Raw genomic sequence first — 22,181 nt, forward strand, 5'->3', positions numbered from 1 at the left:
TTCTGCAGGCCCTCCTTGAGCTCCTTGTTCCTCACGCTGTAGATAAGGGGGTTCACTGCTGGAGGCACCACCGAGTACAGAACTGACATCACCAGATCCGGGGATGGGAAGGAGATGGAGGGGAGCTTCAGGTAGGCAAAAATGAGAGCAATCAAAAACAGAGAGACCATGGCCAGGTGAGGGAGACAAGTGGAAAAGGCTTTGTGCTGTCCCTGATCAGAGGGGATCCTCAGCACAGCCCTGAAGATCTGCATGTAGGACAGCACAATGAAAAGCAAACATCCAAATGCTACCAAAAGACAAACCACAATAAAAGAAACTTCCCTGAGGTAGACATCTGAGCAGGAGAGCTTGAGGATCTGCGGAACTTCACAGAAGAACTGGTCCACAGCATTGCCCTTGCAGAGGGGTACTGAGAATGTATTGAATGTGAGAAACCCACTGCCCCAGGCAGCTGCTGCCATGTGGACACAAGTTCTGCTGCCCAGGAGGGTCCCGTAGTACAGGGGTTTGCAGATGGCAATGTAGCAGTCATAGGCCATGACAGTGAAAAGAAAATACTCTCCTCCAAACAAGAAGAGAAAGAAAAAGAGCTGTGTAGCACATCCAGGGTAGGAAATGGCCCTGGTGTCCAAGAAGGAATTGGCCATGGATTTGGGCACAGTGATGGAGATGCAGCCCAGGCCAAAGAGGGAGAGGCTGAGGAGGAAGAAGTACATGGGGGTGTGGAGGTGCTGGTCACAGGCTATGGTGGTGATGATGAGGCCATTGCCCAGGAGGGCAGCCAGGTAGATGAGCAGGAAGTGCAAGAGCTGCAGCTCCTGCATGTCTGTGAATGCCAGGAGGAGGAAATGGGTGATGGAGCTGCTGTTGGACATCTGCTGCTTCTGGGCATGGAAACTTACAAAAGAAATAAAAGAAAAAATCAGAGAAGCTTCTCTCAGTAAAATTTGATTAATTCACTGTGAAATACCTAAGGGTGCTTTTCTTTCCTGGAGAACTGTTCTGCAGCTCTGGGTATTGAGCTCTAGTTTGTACTGGCTGAGTGTGCTATGCTGAGTAGGGCCCTCTGCATATGGGTTCCTTAAGCATCAGCTCTGCTTTACAGCAATGACACATGGACATGGGAACAGACCAGGGTGCTTGGAGGGAGGGTTCCTGGGGAGGGCTTGCCTATGCTGCACTATGGCAGAGGGTAAAGAGCTCTGAAGGATGCTTTCTGACACAGAGGAAGGTAGGAGATGAGGTGTAACAAGTGTGTCTTGTTACGCTCTGCTTTAGTATTCAGACACTCCCATCCAACTTGCGAAATATTCTTGGAAAGGGTAAAATTCCCTTATTGTCCCATTGCTCTCAGTGTAAACCTCTGTCAGTGCTCACATCCAGGAGGGCTGCTCTGTCCATCACCTCATGCCCAGCTGCTCTGTGCTTGCTCCACTCTCAGCTGCAGGAGGATTGCACGCAGAGGTTGCTCTGAAAACACAAGTGGGCTGGGCTGGGAGTAGAAGGACTCATTTAAAAGTGCAGATGGCGAACATCTCTCTTCCTTAGTACATCTGTGGGGAGCATGGTGAAGAGGATAGGACAGGATGCTGATTTGCATGGATAGATCAGGGGCTCTGAGACATCACAGAAGTCCTGCAGGAGAGCTGTAACCTTCTGGAACAATGCTTGTGGCTCCACAGGACTGCACATCCAGCATAAGTAGGTTGTCTTAAGGTGATGTCTCCTGCTGGGAGTTGTGTCGCCTTGCCCAACCACTGACAGCAGTGCCTCAGGCCTGGAAAGTTGAGAGATGGCTTTGGGCACCTTGGTCCCCTGCAAATACCTCCAGGGCATTGCCATCCCGATCAGGGTCAAAACAGGAGCTCAACAACCCCACCCCTCATGCCGCCCCACCACCATTACCTACAGGGAGCCCAAAATCTGGAACAAGAGCAGCACAGCCTGGCGGAGAAATAAATAAAATCTCTGTGACTCTTCTGCTGAGGGAAGCAAGGAGAGCAGAGGCAACCAGGCACTCAGGAAACCCTTCTCCTTACCCAGCAGAGCACTGCACCTCCCCATTAATAAAATCCCAGGGCAGTCACTCACAGGACAGGGGAGATGGGCCTGTGCCAGGAGAGATGCAGCCCTGGTGTGCTGGAGCTCTGGCTGCCGAGGAGGCAGCTCCTACCCTGGACCCATGGCCTTGAGGGCAGAGGCTCTGCTTGGTGGGAGAGGAGACCAGGGGGTCTTGTTTGGGGAAAAGTGTTCTCACTGAAGGGCTGACAGGGAGGTGCCCAAATCCCCCTTCCTAGCCTTTGCTGTCAGCACTTTCACCCCTGCCCATGTCTCTGCTGCCTGGAGCTGTCCCTGCCAGGAGCTTCTTCTCTGTACCCAATGTCTCCTCCTTGCCAGTGCTCACAGACCCCATCCTACCTGCCGTGTGCTCACCTCTGCCCTGCAGACACCTCTGGGCAACAGGGCACTGCCCAGGGACTAATCTGTGTGGGCAAGTCCTAAGGACCAGGTCAGATAAATGCTGAAGAAACCACACAAGCAACGGGGCTTTCTGTAGACAATGGAATAGGTGAAGGGACTTTATCAGGTTCCTCAAAGCCCCACTGATCTGAGGGCTTGCTCAGAGGAAGGTGTCTGCATTGGAGGGGATGACAGGAAGTCTTCCAAGTTCTCACCTCCATGACACCTCTGGTTTCCTATAGCTCTCTGCCCATGTCTCTGCTGCCTGGGGCAGTCCCTGCCAGGAGCATTTTGTGCTCAAAGTTTTCCCTGTCAGGAATCACAGACCTCATCACCAACTGCTGTCTTCTCAGGTCTGACCTGCAGAAACCTCCCAGATGCAAACACTTTCTAGGTGCCTCTCCTCATTTGCAGGCAGTAAGGAGCAGGTCAGACGAATCCTGATGAGAACAAAACTGTTGATGCTGGTACTGTAGGTAGAGGAGTTGGTAAAAACAGTTTATGTGGCTCCTACTAGAACTACTGATCTCTCAGTATAATGGTTCAGATCTTTCAGTCTCTCTGGAGAAGCTTCTTTTCTCTTTTCCTTAGCGCAGTGGGAAACCGAAAGCACAGACCTAGGAAAAGTTCTTGATCTTCCTCTTGAAAAATCCCCTCTGGAATACCTTGTCGCCCCCTGGTGCACACCCAGGTTTCACCCCTTCACTCTTATCTAACACGAGTCCCTGGACTGGGAGTCCTCCCGACAGATAGGTGTGGGCTTTAGGAGACCCTTCCAGGAGCTGCAGCTGCATTGCCCTGCACCCAGAGACTTACCATGTCAAGGACTGGGAAGATTTCTGACTCTATGAGCTCTTAGCCTCCTCCCACTCCTGGCTGCCTGTAACCTCTCTCTGCCTGGCTCCTCTCCACTTGCTGCTGCAGGCAAAGCCCTCAGCCCTGCTGTGCTTTGCAGAGGAGCTGCTCCTGGGCAGAGCTGTCTCTCTGCAGTGCTGCCACTTGCCATGAGCTCCCTCTGTCCCAGGAGCCCAGCCCAGCTCAGCAGCAGAGGAGCAGCCCAAGGTGTCGCTTTGCCATCCCTCCCCACCCCATCCTGTGCTCTCTCTGGGTGTCCTTGGGACTCCAGAGTACCCTACTTGGAAAGAGTAGGTAATCACTGTAAGTAATCACTGGTGTCCCCTCTCGCACCTCTGCAGAGACTCTTCTTTCCAGCAGTGTCCTCTCTCCTCTCAGAGACACACTTAGGTCTGAGAGTCATCTTTCCTTGTCCCATCATTAGACAGGACAGATGGACAGTGACAGGGAGGGGTCTTCCTTACCCATGATGAGGGAAGGGATTCCTTGTCCTTCTTCAACTGGGGAGCCCAGAACTGGACACAGTACTCCAGAACTGGCCTCACCAGGCAAGAGTAGAGGGGGAGGAACAACCTCCCTCAACCTGCTGACCATACTCTTCCTAATGCACCCCTGGAGTGGGCCAGAGCATGGGAGAGGTACAGCCTCCTCCTGCCCCATTGCCCTGCAGAGATAGATGTTGAAGGGACAGCTCTCTGCAGTGCAGCTGCCAACCAGTCAGTCCAGGAAGATCCACAAATGATGGCCTTTTTTGACTCCCTGGTGCGCGAGGAGATTGAGGGCTGGAGTTCTGACTCGGACAGTGACCTCAGTGAGAGTACAGTCCTGCAGCTCCATGCAGGCGTCAGTGAATGCTCTGCTTACAGTGGGTCTGAGTCCTCTGCCTCTTTGCATCACTCCCCACCACATGTAGCTGAAGAGTCTGATGAAACTGCCTATAACTTAAGGGCCTTAAGATTGACTGAATCCCCCTCAGCCAGGGAAGACGTGGCTTCCCGTCAGCAGAGACTCTCTGCACTGAGAAAGTATCAGGATAAATGTCTCCTGGCCCTTTCCAATGAGTCTGATTCTGATGACAACACCTGTGAGGCAGAACTAGTGGGCCAGAGCATGGGAGACGTGCAGCCTCCTCCTGCCCCGTTGCCCTGCGGAGATGTTGAAGGGGCGGCTCTCTGCAGCGCAGCCTCAGGAAGTGGATGGGCATCTGCAGCACACTAGGAATCCTTTCTGGCTGCACTGAGAGATGTGGTGTGAGGGTGCTGGTCCATCCCAGGTGCCTTTTGAGACCAGAGCCACACTTCCATGGTGGCTTTCCAGGGGTAAGGTTCCTGTGTCCAGGTGGAGATCCCATAGCACATGGGAAGCACCCCTTTGTGCCAGCAGGTAGGGGTGTCTGAGCTGGTCAGGCCTGGGCAGGGCTGTGGGACTCCTAGCTGGACGAAAGACATTTCTTACCCTTACCATGTCTCTGAGTCTTTTTCCTTCCACCATCATCACTAGCTTGAGCAGAGCAGGGAACCTGGAAATGCTGAGGTCAGACACTAGCCCTGCAGAGGTGACACTGGTGCCCACCTCGTGTTCCTGGGGTATTTGGTGTCTCTATCCACCCCGTGCTGCTGGGACTGGGGAGGCACAGGCCTGTCCACAGCCATGCACAGGCAGTGAGGGCCAGGAGATGCCTCAGCTGCTCCCCTGGCAAAAACACCCACAACCAAAATGGGGTGTGAGACACGGGCTTTTACTGCAGGGTGCCCAGCACTTGTGAACAGTGAGCCTAAACTCAGAGAAGTAAGGTGGGTCTCCTGGGGGCTTTCCAAAGCTGTGCTCTACTTGGAGTGGGACAGCAGTGCGGAGGGTTGGAGTCTCATCATGACCATCCTCAGGTAGGTCCTTGGGAGCGGCAGGAGCAACCACAGATCTGGGGCATGGTCGTGATCCTGCTTTGCTGCAGAGAACAGACCCAGCCCACAAAAACAGATTATTCAGGCCCCAAAATGCCAGGTAACGGGCTCTTTCTGCTCAGGTGTGCTGCCCCCTCACGCACACTGACAGCCTGTGACTCATCTCCCCAAGGAGGAGGAGGCAAACCTCTGCCAGGTGCCCAAGTAAGGGAGGAATTTTACAACTGTGCGAGGGCAGAGCTGGCAGCAAGGTGTCACGGGAGAGGCACTGGGCTTTTCTTCCCAGTCTCTGCTTGGGGCACACTGAGTTTGTAGGTCAGTGTTCCTACTGCCCATAGGCCCCCACCAGCCTGTGTTCAGAAGATAATGCTCTCCCCTTCTTCTTTGCTTCACTTTTATACCTTATTTCTCTGAGATGCAGGACTGGAGCTTGCCCCAGTGGGAGTTTTCCAGGGGATTGAGGCTGTTTGCAGTACATATATATGTCACCAATCACCACGGGGGTCTTGTCCTGGGAATGCAGCTCTCCCATGGGGGCTCGAAGCAGGAAGGCCCCAGGGTGCTGGGCAGAGGCATGTGTGAGCCTGGGCTCCCCCATTGTCCCCCCAGGGTCACCCCATGTGTGGAGGAGCTCCCAGCAGGGAACAGGGCGATGCTGAAGTGGGAGAGGATGTTTGTCACAGCCACCTCCTCCCATCTTCTACTCTAGGGTCAGACTCTGTTGTTTGCAGCAGTACTGAACTGCAGCAACTCCTTACAGGGACCCAACGCGCCTGCCAGCACACAGCAGAGGAGTCTTTCAGGGAAGAACCAGAGGGGTGTGGAGACCCAGTTTGAACTTCAAGTCCTGCCCAAGCATCCACCCCTCCTCCCCACCTGGCGCCTGTGTGAGAGGTTTCTCTGTCCGTGGGTGTTGGAGTAGGTGAAAGCCCCAGCCAAGGGAGAGGGACTCTGGCCCAGCTCCCAGCAGAGGTGGGACACAAGACATCCTCTGTCATGGAAATGTGACCACATGAGCATCCTCCTAGATGAGCCCTTCTCCAGAGCAGGGGAATGGATCACAGCTTTGGGCTGCAGCTCATGTTTCCTGGGGATGCTTTCTCCAACCTCCTGGCCTTCCAACAGTGCTGAAGGAAAGGTGCCCCCATCCCACCTGCTGCCATCCCTCCTGTACCTGCATACAAGTACTGCCCTGACACAAACCCATGCTGACACCCCAGCGAGGCAGCAGAAGCTGGAGGCGAGCAGGAGGAGGGGGTCCCAGGGCTGCTGTGGGGCCTTACAGCCCCTGCTCAGGAAGAAAGCAGCTCTGTGGCTGTGACAAGAGTGCTTGGGGTCTATGATGGCCCAAGGCTGCAGGAGCAGCCCATGGAGACTGGGGCCCTGGCAGAGCCAGAGGAGAGGGTATCCCAGCCCCGTGTCCCATGCTGGGGCACTGGGGAGCAGAGCTGCCTCCTGACCATTGTGGGAGGTGGTTTGTGGGCCATGATCACCTCTGGGGTCATCTGGATTTTAAGGGAACTGTGACCACCTTATGATTCACTTCCATGGGGTCACAGCCCAGGACTAACCCTGACATGGCAGCTCTGTCATGATCACTGCACTGTGGGACCAGCATGGCCCAGGCAGGGTCTGGGGGAAAGAGTAGCTGGGAGACATTGGGGTCAAGAAATGGGCACTGAGGTGCATCATGGGACCTATTAGAGAGACATTTTGACTAGAAACTGCCTGTGGCAAGCAGGATGGAGACGTCTGTATCAGCAGGATTATTCACCAGGGACTGTGGGCTCTGGCAGCCCCACAGCCTGACCCCAAGCCTGCTGTCACTGAGACATGCCCCTTCCCCACCACCATGTCTTAGTTCTCTCCTCCTCCTAATCAAACTCAGGAAGATTTCGTGACACTTGGGCAGACATGCACCAGCTCCGGGTCAAAGGCTCCTGAGATTTTTTAATAAAAACAAATACGATGCACAGGGTAAAAGTGGAAAAAAAATCAAGGAAAATCTGGGCTGTTTCTGCTGACCGTGGGCAAAGGTAGATGGTTCCCTGGTGATCATGGGTAACCCAGCTGCACAGACTTCTCCTCCCTCCTGGCTGCACCCAGCTGCCCTGCAGGAATGGGCTCTCCTGGCCTGGGGCTCAGGGACTGCTGTGCACCCAGCTCTGTCACAGCCTTTGTGTCCTCACGAGGATGTGCCAGAGAGTCCTCTTCAGCATCATCGTAACCCATGCTCTCCAGGGACAGCGATGAGGTGTCTCCTTCAGCTCCAGAGACCCCGGCATTTCTCTGGGAGCACAGGCTGCCCCCTGCAAGCAGCAAGGCAGGACATTGCAGTTTGCCCCATGGGGTCTGTGCATCACCTTCCTTCCTGTTCCTCACCACATTCAGCTCCTTCTCTCACCCTTCAGTCCCTCCATGGAGAACTCTGGGGGCAGGTTCCCCCTTCCCCGGAGGTTTAGGTCTCAGCACAGCAGCAACTAGGGTGGCACCAGGGATGGCACCCCAGGAACCAGCAGCGCTAAATTTCTCTCTCACCTCTGGGTGCATCCCTGGGTCCTGCTCCCTCCTCTGGCACCCTGGGCATTTCCCAAGCTCCTTGCCCAGGGGCAATGTCCTCCCCAGGGTCAGAAACCTCCCTGGCATCATCATAGCCATCCACTGGGTCATCCCCGGGCAGAACAATAACATCTGAAAGGAGAGGGTAGCTGGTGACAGTGAGAAGATACATCCTGCAGAACAGAGGACAGGAGGATTCACAGGGACACAGAACTGAGACACTGGTGTTGGCAGCACCACAAGAGATGCTCAAGTGCTCCCCATCTCTGACAGTGACACTCAGTGACACCTCTGTCCATCTCCTGTCTGCAGGGAGATCAACCCCTTCCTGCTCCATTACCTGGTGCTGATCCCAGACCATGCTCCTCCTCATGGTGCCCAGGGTAGGGCTGCAGCTGGGTCAGGGACTGCTCTGAAAGGGACTTCTCTGAATAGGAGCCTGGAGAGATATGCAGCTGGTGTTATGGAGCGAGCCCACTGATCTGGCTTGTGGTCAGCCTTGCTGGGGAAGGGGGACCCACAGAGCTGGGGCTGCATGGGGAGGAGCTCTGGGAATTCACCCTGCTCCCCTGGGACAAGTCCTGTCTCAAAGGTGTTCTCAGAGCTACCCCAGGACAGCTCTTCCCTCACTCCTCAGGTATCATGTGGGGTTCAGGGGCAGGAAGAGCGGGGCTGTCCAGCTGTGATGGGTAAAGCTGGTTGGGAAGAAGCTCCTTTCCCAAGCCCAGGACTTGGGTGCTCTACCTACAGACCACACTGCCCCAGCACCTCAGGGACCACAGGCTGGAGGCATCAGGGGATCAGCTCTGGGTTGGGGCCAGGGCAAAGGGTCCTGCAGATGTGCCTCCAGGGAGGACTCACACCCACCTGCGCGACCAAACCTCTCCTGCTTCTCCCACACTGGGCTGTAACCGATCTCCTCATACACAGTCTCAGGGAAGAGCTCCTGGGCTTTCCTGGAGCCTGGGGACAGAGGCAGGGCTGGCACAGGGACAGACAGAGGGGCAATGGGACCCCACTGTGCTCCCCTAAACCCATTCCTCGGCCCATCCCAGGACTGCTCCAACAGTACGGCCACACTGTGCTGTCCCAGAATGGCTGCCATATCCCCAGTGAGGGCCATATTGCTGTGGAGATTATCTGGGGCAGCATCACTCTTGCATCATCCCTTCAGAGACAACACTCATGCCCTTCTGGCCCCTGGGTCATGCCCCCCATGTCTGACCCCAGAGCAGCTCCCATGTTTCCTCTGCACTTGGAGCTGACCCCTGTTTGTCCCATGAGTCGATAGCATGGCCTCTGCCCTGCCAGGGGTTGGGCAGGGCTGGGCAGAGGGTCAGCCGGGGGGGCCTGACATGGAGATCGACCCTGCTGCCCTGTGCTCCTCCCATCTTCTCCCTTGCTCCAGAGCTCCCTCCAGTACTACTCAGAGCACTGCCAGCCTTGGCTGTCTCCCCCAAGCTAACATTTCCCCCAGGCTAACACCTCCCCCAGGCTAACATCTCCCTCTGTCCTGCTCTGCCGTTTCTCTCCTTGCCCCATCTCTTGCTCCCATCACCTCTGGGCTCTCTCCACCCCTTGCTGCTGGTGCCCTGTAGCCAGACAGTCAATAGGGAGGTGTGTGGGATAGGTGGCAGCACACAGTCTCATCCCCTCAACTCTGCCTGTGCCCCTTACTGACACCCACAGCCCTTCCAGGAGGCATCACTCCTGGGACCTCTGTGGAAGGACCCACCTCTGTGCCCAGCCCTGGCACTGAGCAGTTGCCTGGCCAGGAGGGCCAGGAGCAGGCAGAGAAGGGCCCCCAGGATGATGCAGATGATGACGGGCACTGAGACTCTCCCACTGGCAGTGGGATGACCCTGAGTGGGATCTGCATGGGCAAGAACATGGAAGGGGCAGCACCAGTCCTGGGTGCGATAGAGACAGCACCAGTCCTGACCTCCATCACGCAAGGCAGCAGGGGGTGGAGAGCACCAGAGGGGAGTTATAGAGAAGCTTTCACCCTGCTGAGGGAATTACAACCCTCCCCAGGCCCTTCACAACCACCCCAGTGCCTCCTTCTGGGAGTTTCACACTCCAGCAAGGAGCCTCTTCCGTCTACCTGTGGGTCAGGGCCTGGCCCCACGGATACCTGGCCCTGGGGGGAGGGCAAGTTACCTGCTCGGGGTGGGGATGCTGCTGTCCTGGGTGTAGCTGCAGAGGAGGAAAAGGAGAGCTGGGCTGAGAGAGTGGGTGTGCATGTACCAGGGATCCTCCTCTCCAACACACTGTATGTGTGTCTGTAGGTGTCCCTGACACATCCCAGCCAAATTGCCCCTCCCGTAGCGCTATAAAGGGAGGCCAGGACAGGGCCTCTGCTCTGGGTGGCAGGCAGAGTGGCACAGGCAGCCCAGGGGATGGCCCTGGAGCTGCAGGGCCCCACGGACAGTGGCCCAAGGACATCCAGTTCCACCAAGGCTGCGCCCGGCTTGGCACCAGCCTGCTGCACCCCACAGGAACATTCTTGGTCTTGGGAGGTCAAGGGCCATGCCAGGACCAAGCGGGTGAAAGGCCTCCCCCAGCTCCCTGCCAATACCCAAGCAAGGGGTCCCAGCCTCCCGCTCACCCGAGCAGCGCACGGCAGCATCTTCCTTATGCCGGCAAGCACGTCCATCCCCAGGCCGGGCCCAGCAGTCCTGCAGAGATGACTCTGTCCCCTGGCACTCCACCCACTCCAGCCAGATGGGGCCTTGCCCCACCCCAAAAGCAGCCTCATGCAGGGCAGACACCGCAGGGCCACAGCCCAGCTGCCTGCACGCCACTTGGGCATCCCGCATGTCCCAGGAGTCATCGCACACTGTCCCCCAGGAGCCACGATGCCAGATCTCCACTCTGCCCGAGCACCCGTCCTCGCCTCCCACAGCACGGATCTTCTCCCTGTCTGGAGAAGGCAAAGAGCTCCCATGGCACTCAGACAGCAGAGCCCTGCCAGGCAAGAGGAGCACGCTGAGGAACAGCTCCCTACCTGTGCAGCTGGTGGAGTTGTGGCACGGGGCCAAAGGCTCTGGGGACATTTCTGGGCGTCTCCCTGAAGAAGGAAACACTGTGGTGAAGGGGCTGGCTCAGGGGATTGTGCAGAAGAGAGCGGAGCTGAGTTCTCCTTGTGCCTCTGTGTGCCATCTTGGCCACAGGGCAGCAGGAGTGTGTCCATGGAGGAGGTTCCTCTGAAGCCTATCTGGTCTCTTCTGAGACCTCTCCTGGAGATGTCTCTGCCTCCCCTGGGAACTGCTGGGCTCTGAGAGCTGTGGTCACATTTGTGCCACCAGCAGCAGAAGGGTCTGACATGGAAAGGAAAAGCCCCTCCAAGCTCTTTCTCTGAATTTGGCTGTGCCCAGAGGGGAGCAGAAGCTGGGGGGACACCAGTGCCCAAGTGGCTCAGAGTTACCATTGCAGGTGATGTGGGTCTCATCTCGCAGGTCATCGCATGACTGTGGGTCCCAGGGAGCAGAGGGACACTGCCAGAAGGAGCTGGTTCCCTCCCCACACTGCAGGTAATCCAGCCAGGCAGGGCCAGACACCCTGCCATAGTGCAGGACTGTTTCCAGGGATCCTCCGTCCCCACAGCCCAGCTCCTTGCACGCCAGCGACACTGTGTCAGGAGTCATCGAGTTGGAGCAAACACTCCCCCACGTCCCGTTGTAGAAAACCTGCAGGCGCCCGGAGCAGCCGTCACTGTTCTCCAGCCTCAGGGCCACGAACTCTGGGAGGAAAGGCAGCAAGAGGAACAGGCTGGTCTGGGGCTGTGGGAGCCAGGACACCTCTGCGCTCCCCAGGCCCCCAGCCAGGCAGGGCAGGGCCAGCAAGTCCCCCTTGTACCCAGGGCAGAGAGAAGTCCCTGATGTACACACTCCCCTGCTCTCCCTGCTCATCCTGGGGGACAGCTGAGCTCCTCAGGGACCCCCAGTGGGACTGAGGGCATTTGTGCATGGGTGTCCATAGGACAGGCTCGGGCAGGGGCTCAGCCAGGGACAGCCTTGGCCATGCCCGGCTTTCCTTGTGTCCCGGCCTCTTTGGGAACCATCCCAGCACAGCTCCCGGCACAGACCTGAGCAGATGACGCCCGCGTCCTCTTTGTGCCCGCAATCGTGCTGCCCCCAGGGCCCGGCAGCGCAGTCCCAGAGAGCAGCTTCGGACCCAGAGCAGTTCACACCGTCCAGCCAGATCTGCCCGGAGCCTTCCCCGAACCGAGCAGAGCCGGCCGCCTCCACCGCCCCTCCGCAGCCCAGCTGGTGGCAAACGACGGCGGCATCAGACAGGTCCCAGCCATCGTCACAGATGGTGCCCCAGCTGCCCCGGTAGTAGATCTCCACTCTCCCTGCGCAGCGCCCGGGCCCGTTCACCAGCCGGACTCGCCGGCTCCCTGCAGTGGGGAGAAATCCCAGGTGCTGTAAGGAGTGGCTGCCCCCCCTCCCCATCATCTGGGGGCCTGTGCAGCACTGCTCACCCCAGCAAATGACTCCCACGTCCTCCACGACCCCTCCCAACAGGGCACTCCTGGGCAGGGAGGTGTTGCAGAGGGTCAGGTTGGCCTCGTGCCCTGCGCACCGGACCCCTCGCAGCCCCACGGGGCCCGTCCCTCGCTCAGGCTTTGGGGGGTTGTAGGCTTTTTCTGCCTCTCCACACCGCAGCTGCTGGCACACCACACTGGCCTCCTGCATGTCCCACTGGTCATCCAGGACTCTGCCCCACGTCCCACGCTGGAAGATCTCCACTCGCCCGTCACACCGGCTCCCTCCGCCCACCAGCCGCAGGGATGCAGAGTCGGCTGGGCCTGGGGACAGCAGAGGAGCCACAGCCATCAGCGGCACCGGGCAGCATGGCAGCCTTCAGGGAGGAGGGCAAGGCGGGATTTTCTGACTAAACAGGACAAGATTGAGCCCTTTGCTGAAAAGGAGTGAGGGCAAAGCCCAGACGCTCTCTGCAGCTCACACCCGGGTCTGCTGCTGCTGGGGGCACCCGGGCAGCTCCTGCCTGGGTGGTGGGATGAAGCTCTGCAGGGTTCTCTGTGTGGATAGGATGCGGTTGTCTGCAGCTGCAGGGATGGAGAAGAGAGCTGCAGCCCTGTCCTGGGCTGATCCCACAGAGCCCAGGCCTGGCAGTGGTGCCGCAGCCTAAGCCACTGCCCCGGGGGCAGACGCCTGCCTCTGTTCAGACCTCAGCTCTCCCAGAGCAGAGTGGTCAGTCTGAGCAGGGAAGGCCTTCCAGGCCACTCCTGGGGAAACCAGGGCTCCTCCAAGGAGAAATTCAGCCTGGTGCTGCCATGGGACTGCTGCTTTGGGTGGCCATGTCTCACACAAAGGCCAAATTGAGCTAATGCACCATTTTCCCAGCACTCACCTGAGCAAATGACAGCAGCAGCATTGCCGTGAGAGCATGGTGAGGCCCCCAAGGTAACCACTGGGCACTGTCCCAGGTGGGCTTCAGTCCCATCGCAGTGGAATGAGTGTCTCCAGATGAGGCCAGTCTCTCTCCCAAAATACTCTCCTCCAGGAATGGACTCAGCAAACCCACAGTTCAGCTGACGACACAGAACGTGGGCATCCGAGAGATCCCAGCGGGAGGCACAGAGGGTCCCCCAGGTCCCCAGAACCTGGACCTCCACCCTCCCCGCACACGATGTGCTGCCGTTCACCAGCCTGAACCCTGTGTACTCTGGGGACAGAGGAGGAGAGAGGGTGGGTTGGTGCTTTTGTACCCTTGGTAGCTGGCAGAGAGCCCAGAAGGACACCATGCCTTTCTTCTGGTTCTTCACACTTTTCATGCTGCAGATGGTCCCACGATCCTTCCTGCCCTAACTCCTGCCCATCATGGTCCTTGCTCTGTTCCCAGCCACAGTGTTCACCACCCCATCCCGAGTCCTTACGTGTGCAGGTGACAACAGCGCTGTTCATCTGGGTGCAGGGCTGGTTCCTGCGGGACCCCTTGGGGCAGGAGGACAGGAAGGACTCATTCCCCACACACTGCAGCTCTCCATCCCACATGGGAGCAGCCTCTTCTTCAAAGTGACCTCCTCCAGCCATAGGCAGGGCCATGCCACACTTCAGCTCCCTGCAGACCACGTCAGCAGCTTTGGGGCCAAAGTGTGAATCACAAACAGTTTTCCACTGATTCTCATCATGGATCTCCACATGTCCTGAGCAGCGGCTCTTCCCTTCCACCAGCCGGACAAATCCTGGAAAGAAAAAAATAAAAGCAACAAAAGAACTGGGAGTTCCCAGAGCTGTCAGGCAGTTACATGCCCACATCCCGCATCACCTCCAAGCACGCTGTGGCCAAACTGCCCATTGCACATTCCAAAGGAAGCTCTTGGGGGAGCGCTGGTGACACAAACATATCCAAGACCCCTACACCCCTTCACTACACTGTCTGAGCACTCAAGGTATGTGTCTGCCACACACTCAGCCACAGGTACTGCCCAGACAAAGTGCTCCCACACAATGTCCTCTGTGCTGCCTGGCATGGTCCACCCAGCACTGCAGCATTGTGAGCAGTTGGGGTTCAGAAGAACTGGCCCAGGTGATGACGACTGATGCAGTCTGCTCAGCCCATGCAGACCCTCAGGCCAGACAGGATCATCATCACCTTGGTGCAACCAGTAGCACACTCTGATCTCAGGGTGTTCCTGGGGTGTTGGGGGGGTTCCTTTTAGGTGGGAGATGTCCCAGAGCACAGAAATGGAGCAGCTATTATCACAGCTACTGCCTGCCCAGACACCTCCCATGCCTGCTTGAGTGGGATGTTCTCAGCCAGGGACATCGTGCTCTGCCCAGAGGTGCACAGGTCCCAGGCCAATGGCCAGGCAGGGGGGCAGGAGACCTGCAAGTCCCCCTGCCCTCACGCTGCCTCAGAAGGTGACAGCAAGCAGACATGAGAGTCAGTAAGTGCTGGCAAAGACCCTGTTTCATGGGTCAGTGTGGGGAACTGCGGGCAGGCAGGAGGGGCTGGTGAGCACTGCCTGCATGGCATCCTGTCCTTGCAGGGCTGTCGCAGCCCCAGGGACATCCCAGTACCAGCCTGTGCATGTGATGATGCAGGAGAAGCAGCCAGAATCAAGCAGCTGCCAAGCTCCTTAAGCCTCATGGTGCGGGACCACACAGCCGAACCCTGGGGATGGACAGCGAGGGGCTGTTTGCCACCTGTTCCGCTGCCCAGGGCCCAGCACTCGTGCTCTCTGAAAAGTCCCTCCAAGGCCATCGAGGTACATATGCCTCTGAGGGGGAACAACTCAGCGTGACCAGACATCTCATACACTTCCACCAAGGTGTGGGGTGCTGGGCAAGTCCCTCCATGGTATTTCCAGCACAGGGATCCTCAGCCTTGTTGGCTGGGAACTGGCAGAATGGGTGGGGACTAGTGGAGATCAGTGGACACTCCAGGGCAAGGATGGAAGATTCACGTGCAGCCCAAGACACCAAAGCGGGGCTAAGACACTGAGGCAGGGTTAGTTCATCCTGGGGTAGGCATCCTCTGGGCTTTCCCCAGGGACTGGGGACATGAGCAATGATGATACAACTAAGCAGTTTGACCAGCATCAGTGAGACCTGCTCTGGCTTATGCACATTGCTCTCTGAGGGCACAGCCAGGTCTCTTCCCCCATCCCAGCCCCAAAGCGGGGGAACAGGCTGACCGCTTACCTGAACACATCACTGCTGTGTCATAAATGTGATCACAGCTATAGTTACCCAATCCTCCGAGTGTGCAGTCAGACAAGGCAGATTCGGTGCCATTACAGTCAACACCATCAATCCAAATGGGGCCAGATCCTGGGCCAAAATAGCCAGCCTGGTCAACTCCAACAGCAGATCCACAGCCCAGCTGCTTACAAACCACTGCAGCATCTTCCATGCCCCAGTTGTCATCGCACACGGTTCCCCACTGTCCCTGGTGTTTCACCTCCACTCTCCCAGCACAGTGCCTGCCACCATCCGACAGCCTCAATTCCACAGCACCTTCGAAAACTGACACAGGAGCAGTAAGAACACCATCAAGACCTAGCACTGTGGGTGTCAGGGTGGGAGTCCATCCACCTCCAGGCTGTCTCCAGAGGGGTGCAGAGGTCCCTTCTCTCTGCACGAGCTGTGCAAGGGCTGGGGGTGACCAGCTGCAGCACTGCTGGGTCATTTGTGGCCCCACAGCCTTTGGCACTTCCTTCTACCATAATGGCCTCTTTGACCGGCCCCTGGCCCAGGCCCACCTAGAGCACCCACTCCTCCCCAGCCAGAACCCTGGGAAGAGGCCTGTACCTAGGGTTCCCCAAGCACACACTGCTGCTTGTCCCCAGGACCCCCAGCTCCCCTGGGGCACAGTTTGCCCTGGGCACATCACAGCTCATCATCTCAGGCCTTTGTGTATCTCCCATGTAGCAACACGATGATCCCAGGGAGCCCTCCCAGCCCACGCTCCCACTTTGTCCTGGGGCACCAGCCCAGCCACATCCTTGTAAAGCATCCCCCAGGAAAGTCACCTCTCTGCCAGCCTGTGGGAAAAGATACCCCAGTTCCCTTATATCCACAAGCACAAACTGTCCCCTCCTCAGGCTGGGTCTCACCCCAGTGTTCACCACGCCACCCTGAAGTCCTTACGTGTGCAGGTGACAACAGCGCTGTTCATCTGGGTGCAGGGCTGGTTCCTGCGGGACCCCTTGGGGCAGGAGGACAGGAGGGACTCATTCCCCACACACTGCAGCTCTCCATCCCACATGGGAGCAGCCCCTTCTTCAAAGTGACCTCCTCCAGCCATAGGCAGGGCCATGCCACACTTCAGCTCCCTGCAGACCACGTCAGCAGCTTTGGGGCCAAAGTGTGAATCACAAACAGTTTTCCACTGATTCTCATCATGGATCTCCACATGTCCTGAGCAGCGGCTCTTCCCTTCCACCAGCCGGACAAATTCTGATAAAACAAACAATCGAAGAAACAAACAAAAGAACTGGGAGTTCCCAGAGCTGTCAGGCAGTTACATGCCCACATCCCGCATCACCTCCAAGCACGCTGTGGCCAAACTGCCCATTGCACATTCCAAAGGAAGCTCTTGGGGGAGCGCTGGTGACACAAACATATCCAAGACCCCTACACCCCTTCACTACACTGTCTGAGCACTCAAGGTATGTGTCTGCCACACACTCAGCCACAGGTACTGCCCAGACAAAGTGCTCCCACACAATGTCCTCTGTGCTGCCTGGCATGGTCCACCCAGCACTGCAGCATTGTGAGCAGTTGGGGTTCAGAAGAACTGGCCCAGGTGATGACGACTGATGCAGTCTGCTCAGCCCATGCAGACCCTCAGGCCAGACAGGATCATCATCACCTTGGTGCAACCAGTAGCACACTCTGATCCCAGGGTGTTCCTGGGGTGTTGGGGGGGTTCCTTTTAGGTGGGAGATGTCCCAGAGCACAGAAATGGAGCAGCTATTATCACAGCTACTGCCTGCCCAGACACCTCCCATGCCTGCTTGAGTGGGATGTTCTCAGCCAGGGACATCGTGCTCTGCCCAGAGGTGCACAGGTCCCAGGCCAATGGCCAGGCAGGGGGGCAGGAGACCTGCAAGTCCCCCTGCCCTCACGCTGCCTCAGAAGGTGACAGCAGGCAGACATGAGAGTCAGTAAGTGCTGGCAAAGACCCTGTTTCATGGGTCAGTGTGGGGAACTGCGGGCAGGCAGGAGGGGCTGGTGAGCACTGCCTGCATGGCATCCTGTCCTTGCAGGGCTGTCGCAGCCCCAGGGACATCCCAGTACCAGCCTGTGCATGTGATGATGCAGGAGAAGCAGCCAGAATCAAGCAGCTGCCAAGCTCCTTAAGCCTCATGGTGCGGGACCACACAGCCGAACCCTGGGGATGGACAGCGAGGGGCTGTTTGCCACCTGTTCCGCTGCCCAGGGCCCAGCACTCGTGCTCTCTGAAAAGTCCCTCCAAGGCCATCGAGGTACATATGCCTCTGAGGGGGAACAACTCAGCGTGACCAGACATCTCATACTCTTCCACCAAGGTGTGGGGTGCTAGGCAAGTCCATCCATGGTATTTCCAGCACAGGGATCCTCAGCCTTGTTGGCTGGGAACTGGCAGAATGGGTGGGGACTAGTGGAGATCAGTGGACACTCCAGGGCAAGGATGGAAGATTCACGTGCAGCCCAAGACACCAAAGCGGGGCTAAGACACTGAGGCAGGGTTAGTTCATCCTGGGGTAGGCATCCTCTGGGCTTTCCCCAGGGACCGGGGACATGAGCAATGACAATACAACTAAGCAGTTCGACCCTGTTTTGTGGGTCAGTGTGGGGAGCTGCGGGCAGGCAGGAGCCAGTGCTGCCTGCATGGCGTCCTGTCCTTGCAGGGCTGACACAGCTTTCTCCAGGGACCTGTTACACCAGCAGTTATAGTCCCAGCTCACAGTACGGTTAGCCACACTGGGCCCTGGTCCAGCATATTCGTTGGTCCCTGAGAACACAGCCCGGTCTTTTCCCCCATCCCAGTCCCAAAGTGGGGAACAGGCTGACCCCTTACCTGAACATGTCACTCCAGCATCCTCAGCATGAGCACAATCATGATCACCCCATCCTCTGTGTGTGCAGTCAGACAGGGCAGATTCGGTGCCTCTACAGCCAACATCGTCCATCCAAATGAGGCCAGATCCTGGCCCAAAATAGCCAAGCCAGTGAGCTCCAACAGGAGACCCACAACCCAGCTGCTTACAAACCACTGCTGCATCGTTCATGCCCCAGTAGTCATCACACACGGTCCCCCACTGTCCCTGGTGTTTCACCTCCACTCTCCCAGCACAGCGTCTGCCGCCATCCGCCAGCCTCACCTCCACAGCACCTTCAAACACCAACATTGGAGGAGTCAGGAGAGCACCGAGCCCCAGTGCTGCAGGTCTAGGGTAACCTCCTGCCTGGGCCAAGTCTGTCCTCGGTGCAGTGTGAGGGTCCCTTTTGCCCCACAGCTGTGCAAGGCTGGAGTGCCCAGGTCCAATACTGCTGGGTCATTGTCCATCCCACCTCACAAGGCACCTCTTCCCACCCCAACAGCCACCTGCCCCGCACCCAGGCCCACCCACACACTGGCCAGCCCTGCACTGGGCCCCTGCTCCTCCACAGCCTAGCACACCCTGAACAGCCCCATGTACCCAGGCTGGCAGCTTCCCATACAAACCACATGCCCTGGCACCATCCAAACCCACCCCACCCCCAGGGCTTTCCCTGTTCCCACTGAGACCACCCAGAGGATCCTCCCATCCTCATCCCCTCCTCTGCCCTGGCATCAGCCCAGCCCCTGCACTGAGCCAGGTCCCCCCCAAAGGACATCTCTCTACTGAAGATGTCCCTGTTCTCTTCTCTCTGCAGGGCACAAACTACCCTCGTGGGGTCAAGTCTCCCCTGGAACAAGGGGTGGTGAGCAGCACACAAACCCTCTGGGGCAGCCTAGAGGTTGGCAGTGTCCAGGGGATCTCTGGGTGCTGCCATCACCAGTGAGGCCACCACTGGCTCCAGAAACAGAGTGTTGGGGAACAGGGGGTCCAAAAAAGGTACACCAGGACAGGGGGTCTTTGAATCCAGCTGGGCACAGGCTGCCCTAAACACTGGAGCCCTTGAAAAGGAGATACTGTCTCCCACCCAGATGGGCACAGGGAAAGGCACAGATTCCATGGATTTGAGCACCTTCTGTCCCTTGTCTCAGTAGCGCCTGCAAAGAAACCCCATTCCCAGACAGATCCCCATGACCACGCTGGTACCTGCTGGCCCCGGGCGGTGGGACGAGGGAATCAGCACTTACCCTGGCACAGCTGTACCCAGAAGAGCAGCCACAGTGTCTGAGGGGACAAGAGTCTCTCTGTGCCCATCCTGAGCCTCCTGCCCTGATGGCACATCCCTCTGTGCCGCATCCCCTGCCACAGCTCCAGGGACTCGTGGGAACAATGATGACGGGAGGGCAATATATGTCTGTAGATGCCAGCCCAGCTACAGGAGGAGCCAATCAAAGCAGCAACACCTTTTTAGACATTATCGGGAGTTATCTCCCCTCCGACACAGCCCAGTCCTCCAATGAACTTCTCTAGCGCCATTCATGACCATATATGAGGGACGTCTCCGCTGCAGGTGTCACATCACTGCGGTGGTGGAGCATCACAGGAGAGAACCAGCCATAGTGCGGGAAACAGATTTTTCACGCCTTGAGCCCTGTGGTGTGGACTAGGAGCACTGAGCATGTCCTGTGACATCCAAGAGCCCAAGGTGTGAGTGTCCAGCCATTCCTGTGCCATAAGACCCATGGTGCTGGGACTGCACTGGGGCTGTGTCAGGAAGGGAAGGGAACAGCCCCTGTCCCTGCGACAGACCCCGCTGTGCTGGGAGCAGCAGCTGGGAGAGGGCTTTAGTTGAGGCCAGAGCCCCATCCCAGGAGCGCTGGCTCACCCACCGCTCCCTGGAGAGCTGCACAGAAGGTCTCTCACAGGAGCTGGAGCTGGGACATGTCCCTGTCCTGGCAGCAGACGTGCAGCCCAGAGGCTCAGACATGTCCCTGACTGTCAGTGTGACACCAAGGGGCCGTTATTCCCCACGGGTGGATCAGAGCTGCAGCCTGCAGGTGCACAAACCACAGCCCCCGCGCTCCCCCCGCGGCACCCGGGCAGGAAGTCTGTGGTTTCCTCCTGGCGCCGTGCCCGGGCACATCCCTGCGGTGCCCCCGAGCCACCCCCACCCTGACGGCTGCAGACAGGGCTGCAGGGGCTGCTCCTTCGGCCTCGCAGACACGGGGCTGGGCAGCTCCTGTACCTCATGGGGACCCTGTGACAGCACATGGACAGTCTGCACTGAGCTCCATGGCCATGGAGTGACACCGGTGATGTGAGCACTGCACCCTCCTACTGCCACTGCTGTGTGCGCATGGGTTATACTGACAGTGACCTCACAGCTCCTACTGCCACCACTGTGTGCGCATGGGTTATACAGAGAGTGACCTCACATCCTCTACTGCCACCGCTGTGTGCTTGTTGGTTATAGTGACAGTGACCTCACACCCTCTACTGCCACCACTGTGTGCTCATGGGTTATACTGACAGTGACCTCACACCCTCCTACTGCCACTATTGTGTGCACAGGAGTTATACCATCACACGTGTGTATGGACTTCTGATGACAATGGTTCTTCCAAAAAGCTATATTTGGGAGTGGTTTAAATATTGTTTTGGTGACACCAGGACCACCTACATAAGCCATGTGCATGTTCCTGGCCCACCTGTTACTCAGTCACAGGTGATGTCATGGCATCTACATCCGATAAGCTCCTGGCTTATTGGCTATTCAGACACCAATGACCTCAAAACCACCCACACAAACTATGGGCCTGCTCCTGCCCTATCAGCTGCTCAGGCAGCAGTGACATTACAAGCACGTGCACATGCCATGGGCCTACTCCAGGCCTGTGAGTACTCAGGTGTGACTGACTCAACCATTTTGTGACCTCACAAGCACCTGCAAGGACTTGCACCTGGTCCTGGCCTATCAGCCATTCACCCAGGAGTAACATCACAAGTACATCTCAAGCCATGTTTCTCTCTCTTGCCTTCAGCTCCTCAGGCACCAGTGACCTGACCACCACACATCCACCCACTTGCTGTGTGCTCACCTATGAGACACAAAGGCACAAGTGACCTCGCAAGCACTGACACGAAGCCTTGTGCCTGCTCCTGGCCTATCAGCTACTCAGGCATCAGGGACCTCACCAGCACAACCTATCTGCTCTGTGCTCGTGTTGGGGGTGACCCTATCTGGCAGCTCCCACCCAATCACTTGCTCACTCCCTGCCCGTGGGATGGGGGAGGGAACTAGAAGAACAAAAGCAAGAAAGAAACTCTCATGGGTCAAGATAAGGACAATTCAATAAGTGGAGATGCAATAACTCAAAGCAGGAGGTACGTGCCTGGCCTGTCTCTGAGCAAAGGATACTTTGAACAACACACCTGCCTCCCCAGTTTTATCAATGACCATGATGTCATATGGTGTGGAATATCCCTTTGGTCAGTTGGGGTCAGCTGTCCCGGCTTTGTTCCCTCCCACTGTTTAGCCACCCCCCGCCTCCTCGCTGTTGGGGCACAGTCAAAAACAGAGAAGGCCTTGAGGCTGTGCCAGCGCTGCTCAGCAAGAGCTACAATGTCAGCATGTTGTCAATGCTCTTTTGGCCACCAAGGCAAAGCACAACACAGCACAAAGCATAACACAAAGGAGTGTTGATCTGCTTGACGGTAGGAAGGCTCTACAGATGGATCTGGACCAGATGGATTGACGGGCTGAAGCCAATGGTACAAGGTTCAACAAGGCCAAGTGCCAGCTCCTGCACCTTGGTCACAACAACCCCAGGCAATGCTACAGG

At 57.4% G+C, this 22,181-nt stretch overlaps 1 protein-coding gene across 1 annotated transcript; it reads right to left on the minus strand.

The window, feature by feature from the left end:
- Positions 1-7,274: 7,274 nt before the first annotated feature.
- On the minus strand, positions 7,275-19,653 carry LOC135997504 (scavenger receptor cysteine-rich type 1 protein M130-like). The gene is made up of 14 exons (XM_065650131.1): positions 19,587-19,653; positions 18,318-18,632; positions 16,403-16,711; positions 13,158-13,472; positions 12,265-12,591; positions 11,866-12,180; positions 11,206-11,520; positions 10,786-10,824; positions 10,387-10,701; positions 9,939-9,974; positions 9,514-9,651; positions 8,646-8,741; positions 7,758-7,910; positions 7,275-7,528 (listed from the first exon to the last, which is right to left on the minus strand). Exons 1-14 carry the CDS (start codon positions 19,651-19,653, stop codon positions 7,275-7,277), a joined length of 2,994 nt encoding a protein of 997 aa, XP_065506203.1.
- Between the last annotated feature and the right edge of the window lie 2,528 nt (positions 19,654-22,181).

This window comes from Caloenas nicobarica, chromosome 22 (assembly GCF_036013445.1).
Source record: "Caloenas nicobarica isolate bCalNic1 chromosome 22, bCalNic1.hap1, whole genome shotgun sequence".
Taxonomy (NCBI): Eukaryota; Metazoa; Chordata; class Aves; order Columbiformes; family Columbidae; genus Caloenas; species Caloenas nicobarica.

Excerpts from the sequence above, each read along its gene's own strand:
- LOC135997504 (XM_065650131.1), bottom strand. The coding sequence starts at position 19,653 with ATGGGCACAGAGAGACTCTTGTCCCCTCAGACACTGTGGCTGCTCTTC. Across the intron at positions 9,975-10,386 it reads TGCTGCCGTGCGCTGCTCGG|CTACACCCAGGACAGCAGCA; the intron begins GTGAGCGGGAGG and ends CCTCCTCTGCAG. Across the intron at positions 7,529-7,757 it reads ACCCAGGGATGCACCCAGAG|GGGGCAGCCTGTGCTCCCAG; the intron begins GTGAGAGAGAAA and ends TGCTGCTTGCAG.